Raw genomic sequence first — 8,718 nt, forward strand, 5'->3', positions numbered from 1 at the left:
CACCTTCTGACGCGTACCGGCGCTTGACCTGATTTATGTCTAATTTCAGAATTTTACGCAAAACCTCACCTCGCGCACGCACGGTATCGGGACGGAGGACTGACTGTGGGGTCCGGGGGATGTGTTCCTGTGTCCCGCTTTTTCTGTCGCGGGACTATCTTTGTAAAAACTTGCTTACTTTCTGCAGTCGCAGTTATTTATACTGTACTGGTGTGGGACCACATCAGCCCTGTTCCAACGGTGGCCGCTAAAGACTAAATGTCTAATGTTTAACTTTGTTCCACTCTCGTTTTAGATATCAAATGTGGCAACGATACGTAAAACAGAAAAGTTGAAGCTAGGCCGTAACCAACTGACACACGATCTCAACAAACTTGCCAACACGACCTCTCCGCCTGTGAAGCCCAACCGTTCACAAACAGCCCCTCTTCGATTGCAATGAAATATCCAGGCGGTAATCCTTCCACAATGTTCTGTGAACAGGTCAGCACGGTCACGTCGTTGTTCGAGCAGTGGAACGACTGCGAGCGAACCGTCGTTCTCTATGCGCTCCTGAAGCGAGTCCCGTCCGTAAATCTCAAGTTTCTGCAGGTGTCGATCGACTACAATCTTGCGCAAAATTGCCCCAGCGAGGTCAAGCTGCACGAGCTGGAAGCGCGGGCCAATGATACGACGCTGCTCCGTATGCTGGTGCAGAGATACTACCAGCTAAGTGGTGGTGGCCATAGCGCTGCCGGTTCCTCGCTCACCGGAGGGCTTCAGCTGAATAACAACAACAACAACACAAACAGTGTGAATAACAATCTCAAAGCCCAGCCGGAGTCTTCGTCACTGTACGAGCTACTGAAAAAGTCCATCACGCATGGTCCGTCGGGGCACCACCACCACCATCATCATCTCGTCAGCAATAATCTCCTGTCTCCGTCGTCCAACGAATCCTCCGTATCGTCCTCGTCTTGTTCGTCCACTACATCGTCCTCGGTGACGGCCACCATCACGTCACCGCGCATGGTTCCCATGGCGTTGCGTTCACAGAAGGTCGATGACCATGAAGAACGCCCTCCGGAAACGATGGAAAATATCCTGAAGGACATTCTCAACTATCTGCCGCTTCTGACCCCGGGCAATGATATTGCCAAGAGCATGTACATGTCACTAATACCCGGCGCAGTGGAGGACGCGTGCCGACAGCTCGTGCCAACCGAGATCGTCCAGCAGACGCTCTCCTATCTGCTCATCCACCCGGCAATAACAAACGATGATCGCAGGTAGGCATAGGCGCATAAGCGGCCACAACTAGGGCCAATATGCTTTCTAGTGTTTTGTGGAAATGCTGACATGACTTTCTTTTTCGCCCCACTTGATCTAGAATTCTGAGCTGCTTGTTGCGGCACTTGGAAGACTTCATTTCGACGTCTTACGTGCCAGCCACTGCTGCCAGTGTTCCTGCTACTGTCAATAAGGGCCGCAACTACTTTCAACACCAGAACAGTGCCACCGGAGCGTCTCACATTAACGCCACCGTTGCAGGTGGCAACGCACAAGGTCCGTATCTGTCAGCGACGGTCTCCACGGGAGCTGGCAAAATTCCATGGCAACATGGCAGTCTTGGTATACCGGTGCCACCTCCTTCGACGCATTCGTCGACACACTCATTGACTCAAACGCAGATGGTGCCCACGGGTACCTCGCAGAAACACTCTCATTCCTCGCTGACGACCGGTGGCGCTTCGCCGCAACCAGCCCCGTGCCAGACGAAGGCCACCACGGCCGTAATGGGTAGAACCGGTTGTAGCGTGTCGAATTGGAACAGTACATCCTCCAGCTCGTCGAGTTCCAGCTCGCCAACCAGTTCCAGTTCCTGTCTCGATAGTGCGGCTTCGCAGCTCCTAAAATCGTCCACCCAACATCCGCCACCGACGGTTAGCGCCGAGTTTGGTATTGTCCGCGTTCAGCAGCACCGCGCGGGCACCACATCGGCGCTGATCGCCTCTAGTCAAACGATGCACACGGGCACAGGAGTCGGGCAGCTGCCAGAAGCATCTCAGTCAAGTTCGTCGGTGAACGCCGGCAACGGGTCCACTCCGGTCACCGATGATCTCATAACGGCGGCAACAGAATCACTGCTGTACGATTCTCCGACCGACGACCATCACGTGTCGTTCAGCAAAAATGGCACCGAAATCTTTGACTACGATTGTGATTTCGATCACGAAGACGAATATAATTATCTCAGGCAACGGAATACGACCAGCGCCACCGCCACCAGTAGCAGCGGCGGTGGACCGTCGATCGGAGGCAAAAAGTTGGTCTCCTTCAACAGCAACGTAAGCAATGATTTTCTATGCGTTCCTCTGCTGCTCAATGGCTATGGTTGTGGTGGAGCCTCCGGACTCGACCATGATCTGGATGGTACGCTGATGAAGACCCGTCGTTCGAACAGTCTCACGACTACACCTTCGTCGGCCCTGTCCGCCGCAATGATTGCCGCCTCCTTCGGAGGAGTGCCGGGTGGTGGCGAGATGCTATACGCACAGCAAAAGCAAAACAACGAATGTCTTTCAGCCGAGAATCTGACCAACTTGCAGATGCTTCAGAATAAACCGCGCAGCTTTTCGCTCACGATGGAGAGTCCCCGGTCGTCGCTCACGTCCAGCGGTTCCGATACGCAGCTGGACGAGTTCAAGCACCACCACCAGGGACCGGTTGGTCTGATGAAGCTGTACGGTGGCCAGCCGAACCTTGGGATGTCGTGCATTGCGCACTGGCTGAAGAGCCTGCGGTTACACAAGTATGTGTGGCTGTTTTCGAACCTAACGTACGATCAGATGCTCGACATCACGGAGGAGTACCTGCAAAATCTGAGTGTCACCAAGGGGGCTCGCCACAAGTTGGCTCTGTGCATTCAAAAGCTCAAGGAACGCTTCAGCATTCTGCGCCAGCTGGAGAAGGATTTACTCGGCGGTCAGACAGCGGGCCCACAACTGGCGACGGTTCTGGAAGAACTGACAAACATCGTGCTGACGCCGATGAAGCCGATCGGTATCGATCAGCGTGAGGATGTTGCGGCACAGTTTGTCAAGGTGTTGGACCTTGGTAAGGATCGATTATACTCTGCGCTTAATAGATCGCAATCCCCCAATGACGCTTGCTTTATCCTCCGTTCTTCCAGTGGGTTCAATAATAGTTCTGCGACCGATCAATAGCCAGCAGGATGAAGAGTACCTGAACATATTCCTGTGGATTCTCGAGCGTGCCCTGCACAACGATGCCTTCGTTGCGCACTTTGCCCAGATTAAGGACCACAAGTACAAACTGTCGAAGGTGAAGATTCAGCTTGCACCAAAGAGTGGACATTTCCCGAAAAACCTCACTACTGCCGGTGTGAACAGCAGTATCAGTAAGCCGAGGTAACTTTAAGCCGCGTTCTCTTTCTGCGCTTTATTCTGACACCAGTCTCCTTCAATTTTAGATGGCCCGTTAATAACAAACACAAAAGTGGTGGTGTGCTGAACGAACCACAAGCCAAACCACACCGAAAGAGCTCCATTCCGTACTTTCTGCCTCCGGGAGGGCAGCTTCAAGGATCGACGGGGCAGGCGCAGCAATATTTCCATCATACCGCGGCCAGTAATGCCAACGGTAGTACGGCCAACTACAACAAGAGCTCTTCGTACCCCAGCTTCGTCACGACACACGGTAACGGGGTAGCGCTGCACGGAATGAAACCGATGACAACCGGTGGTAGTAGCAACAATTCGTCTCTGCAGCAGCAGCAACAACCGCACCAAATGCAGTATCCCCATGCGTCGGGGATTTCCAACCACCAACATCCGGCCGCAGCAGCCGCGTCGTTGCAGCCACCGGCCATGCAGCATCCGAACTTTATGTTCCATCGTCACTCACTAAGCAACATAACGCCCCACGGGGCCGGCTCGCTGGTGCCTCCAGTATTCCTATCTAACCTCAATTCCGTATCGGCCGAAAACTGTAGCGGCGCTGGTGGCGACAGGGCGGCGGCATGTGGACCGACAAGCAAGGCGAGTTCCGCGTCCTCGATGAACGTCCGGGGTGTCGGTGATCGACAGAATGAGCGGAGTGTGAAAAATTTTCCAACGAACCAAGCTGGCAATGATGGTAGCAGCAGCGGTGGTAATAGCAGCAACGTTGGCCACAACAACAGCATCGGCGATATCAACACGCGACTCGAGTTTCTCTGCCGCCAGATGACGGAACAGGCAATCAACTAAGCGAGGTTAGTGGCCCCCTATTTGTTGTGCATTCTTAGCGGTGCTGGAATGACGGTGATGGTGAGGCATTGGAAATGGTACCAAAAAACAAAACAAAACGGTACGATGTGATCGTGATCGTTGATGATCGAGCGGTGATATGAGCGATCGGGCGAGGCAGAGGTGTTTAGAAATGATCGTAGCATAAGGCATATAAGTAGGGGTGTGTTTGTGGAAACGAAACGACGTGCTAAAGTAGCACCGATAGGGGCAATCCTTGGACAAGGCGGACCACTAGTCGCGCACCCTTTTCAAAGCAGCAGTGTAGATGTAATTTTGTTTTCGATGTAGTTTTAGGCACAGAGCAGGCACATAGGCCGAGAAAACTATTGTTGTTTTCCTTGTTTATGTCGTATAGCTGTTGAAAAGTTCAATTATCAACCCCTCAAGCGACGAGATGTTTGACCGTTGAGCAGTGTGTATGTGGAGCGATTTTTCGCTTAACGGGGCAGTCAAGTTTAGAGAGAGAGCCATTTACCTCCATTTGAGTTCCGTTGAATGGATAGCACACGAAAGCTGGTGTGGTAATACTACCATAGCGCAGTACCGCTTAGTAGAGCTCCGTGTTTTCGCTGTTGGAGTTCAACGATAGAGTTGAGTGTTAGTCTTTTAAGCATGACGCGCGATCGGTGATCGTAAGCGCGACGAGCCGCACCGTTTCGAGAAGAAACATATTGCGGGACCGATCGATCGATCGATCGACAACGTAGACGATGGCGCGCGCGGGTATTCAAACTACTCATCGTTGGTGAGAATATTTATCTTGTCTTGTTATGTTTTAGTTTTACTACAATTTACCGCTGCATGTGCTGCGTTCTATCCGCGCGCATTAGTTAGTAATGTTTCTCTTTTGACAAGGTGAAAACAAGAAATAGTTTCGCCACTTTCGTCACACACTTTCTGTGCTTCTTGTCACATAAACTACCGTAGTTGAGTGAGGCCCCCGGGTTGGAAAAGGGTACCGGTGGCCGGCCGATACTGTGCCACCATTATCATCATGTGATCGAACGTGTGTTTATTTACCAAAAGATGTTTGTGCACCACTCGGGTTAGGTTGTTACTCCGATGCATTCTCCGTATACACAAGGCCGGTAGGAACGCGCGCAGCTCAGCTCTCGTTACTTAGTACGTGCATTTTAGATCTATTTTCAAACAATGTGTACCAAACTCTGTAATAAACGGAAGGATAACAAACTCTCGTTCGCCGCTCGGTGGTGCAAGTTGGAGTTATCAAAAAACACTAAACCACTGCACACAAAGCAGCGCGCTGAAACCATACGGCACCAATAAGGACCTGAATTATGAGTAGAACGAACCACAGAAACCCCAGCAGAGCAGAGGACCAGCAACATAACGAAATAAGAGATAAGTGTTAGGGATGAATCGTGCGTTTAAGTTTTTTCTCATTCTTTTTTTGTTTGTTATACGTTTTGCTAGAAGCAACACATTCTCCAAATATCAAGCTCTATTCCTTTTCCCGGGCGATTTAAGAAAATGCCATTGCTAGTGATTGCTTGCTTGGTCACGTGTCCAAGGCACGCGGCCAAGGATTACATTTTATTTCGCTATTGACCTTTGAGATGTGATTAGTTTGAGATTTGAGGTTCAGCTATTAGTTTTTCCCTGATTGTCCACCACCCCGCGGTGGGGCCAGTTTGTTACCATTGATGCTCTGCTCTGCGCGTCAGAAAGTTCAATTCTTAACAGTGCGGCCAAATGTAACGAAACGATAGGGAACGGCAAATTACGAGAGCCCGGTTCACGGTCATCGGTTGGCGTTGTGTGTGACGTGTGCATAAAGTGCATACAAAACCCCAAAGAAGCTAAGTGATAGTTACACAGACCACACACTCTACCGATTGGGCCAGATTGCATAAAAATCACAACCATACTCTGCCCTATTAAGCGTAGTAGATTAAGGGTCAGTCATTAGCACGCGAGCTGCTGCTGTTTGTCTATCAGGTCACTGAACGGATTTGTTGACAAACATCCTTGGGAACCGAGGGGTAAATTCCGGTAAGGTTTTGGCTCAGTTTGTTTACATGTTAAGTTGATCGCGAGTTCGATCTTGGAAAGAGAATGTGCACAAGGATTGGTAGTCAGCTCTAAGTTTTAAGGTCCCCGCAGTCCTGAGGCATGTCACATACGGGTCAATCAAACACTGGCACTAGCCGAGAGAGAGAGGCTAACGCGGCGATCATCCGCTGTTCATGTTCATGTGCGTGCGTCTAAGTTATGTCCCAAACACCGCGGTTCTGGTTCATGTTCTCTGAGGTTTGAGGAACAAAATGGTTGTGATGGAAATGAAATGCCGCGTAGCGGCCAGTATTCGGTTCCGAACGTGTGCCAGTACACGTGTACTCCGCTAATCAGTTGCTTCTTATCAGTAAGTTCTTTTTCTGCTCGGCCGCACGAGGGTTAGTGTAAGTCACTGTGAACTGGTAACACAAACGAATCAATTCACACCAACAACTACGGCATTATTGTTGTGTTTTGTCAGAATTCAATGCGAAAAAAGAGAAATCGCACTAATGAGCGTCTAGCGTGTGTGGGGGACGTTCGAAAGTTACCTAATGTTTATTCGTTTCCTAAGCGTTGTTCGCTGAACGTTTATTAGTTTCCTCCAAAAAGGATGATGATAGTCAAATGTTATCTAAAAAAAGTATAAAGTAGCGCAAAATGGAAAGCAGCTCAAACGTCGTCGGAAGCGGCGGAGTGCCGGAATGGGACCGATCGGTGCGATCGAGAAAGCAAGACCAAGTTAAGCTTCATCACTGCGCGTGTAGGCTATAGTGAAGTCAATGTTTGAGTTAGTGTTGTACGCGGAAAGAATGAGTTTTTTGTTGAGTTGAGAACGAAGCAAAACGGTTAAAAGTGTGTCTGTTGTGGCAGAGAATCCTCCCTATTTATTGATCAACTATCAATCTCCTACTTCTCTAAAGTGTGTGTGTATGTTAAAAACAAATCTCCACAATTCCTTGTACACTGTACACAAAATCAAGGAAGAGCGATAGTGAAACGCTAGTAAAACCCGCGCCAGTATCTTCGTTTAACGATCCTACAGAGCCACATTCACGTCACGTCAGGGTAGAATGTAAAATGTTTTCTGTTTGTTTTGGTTTGTTCGTTTGTCTGTACTGAATTACTACTCGCGCCTAGTGGAGCAAAACAAACCCCATAGAAACCGAGAATCCCAAAAATCTATGTAGTGTGTTTACTGAAACGGCAGCAGGACGCGCGAAGCACTGGGAAGAAAGATAGTACGCCGTAGGGAATTGGCGGGCATTGAAGAAGATCGATCCGATTTTATGTAGTGAAGTTTTTAAAACAATTGCTGATCGAAAATACACAAACAAAAGTATTGGGAATATTTATTTTTCCAGCCAAGAGAAGACACCAACAGTGTTCTCCGTGGTGTTTCTATATGGTCAACCAGAAGCTGTCCGAAACTTGTGTGGCTACCGTACAATCAGCGTCCCTCGATCGTACTTCCGATGTCCCGATCTCTTTACGGATGATCTTCAAATCGTTGGAATGCAGCATCTTTCAACGCGGTTGTCCACTCGGGTTGCAACCGAGGACGGTTGCAAATGGGAAACCATGACAAACTGTATTCATTCCCGTAGTTCTATTCAAACGTTTCGCCGAATGTTGACACAGGAAATAGCGACGGAGGAGATTTTTCAATTCCCATCAACCCCTCTCGGGTCACACTTCACCGAAATGTTATTTCCTCATCCATTGCACCGTGATCGTGGCCCATTGTTTTGCGTAGTTTTTTCTCTCGTTGAAAGCGCAACAACAACCAAAAAAAACGGCAGCTTCCTGTATGTCGCCGCCGCCGTCGCATTGAAAACCGAGTCCCCGAGGATTGACCCATTCGATCCACACTGTGCCCAACAACAATATCACTGTCAATAATCGCTTTATGATCATTTCCTGTTTGCGCTCACTTTCTCCGGGCTTGCGGTCCGGCGGCGGACATCGTTAACACGAAAGGACATGCGACCGGACCATTAGTTCCGCCCGGGGCTTGCTCGGGGCTACCTACCTTTTGGTAACCGGAGCAGCAGACAAGAGGGCCCGATTCCGCATCAGCTATTCGCCTCAGCGGTGCTGGTCAAGCGTGGAATCGAATCGATTGTGTCCTCTCCGAGTCCCCCGAGCCTTCCTAATCCTATTCGGTTTCGGCACGGTTAATTACGGTTTCCGGGTACGTCCGGTCGGCTTTGGTCAAGCGGCGGAGCAGAGAAGGCGAGGACAATGTAGCGCTCCGGCTACTTGCGTTCGCCCATCCGGGGACGGGCGCACAAGATGCTAATCCTGAATAATGAAATTTAAGGACACTCGTGCACGGCGAAGAAACATTAAGCGTCCTTTAAGAACACCTAAGACCGTGGTCCCACAAAGCCGTGGTGGCGGAGTGTGT

At 49.9% G+C, this 8,718-nt stretch overlaps 1 protein-coding gene across 1 annotated transcript; it reads left to right on the forward strand.

Annotated features, from left to right (window-relative positions):
- The first annotated feature begins 438 nt into the window (after nt 1-438).
- Nucleotides 439-7,681, forward strand: LOC131215840 (protein Smaug). The gene is made up of 4 exons (XM_058210236.1): nt 439-1,268; nt 1,370-3,096; nt 3,173-3,410; nt 3,473-7,681. The coding sequence occupies exons 1-4, from the start codon at nt 439-441 to the stop codon at nt 4,248-4,250; spliced, it is 3,573 nt and encodes a 1,190-aa protein (XP_058066219.1). The 3' UTR covers nt 4,251-7,681.
- The last annotated feature ends 1,037 nt before the right edge of the window (nt 7,682-8,718 follow it).

Source organism: Anopheles bellator, chromosome 1 (assembly GCF_943735745.2).
Source record: "Anopheles bellator chromosome 1, idAnoBellAS_SP24_06.2, whole genome shotgun sequence".
Lineage (NCBI taxonomy): Eukaryota > Metazoa > Arthropoda > Insecta > Diptera > Culicidae > Anopheles > Anopheles bellator.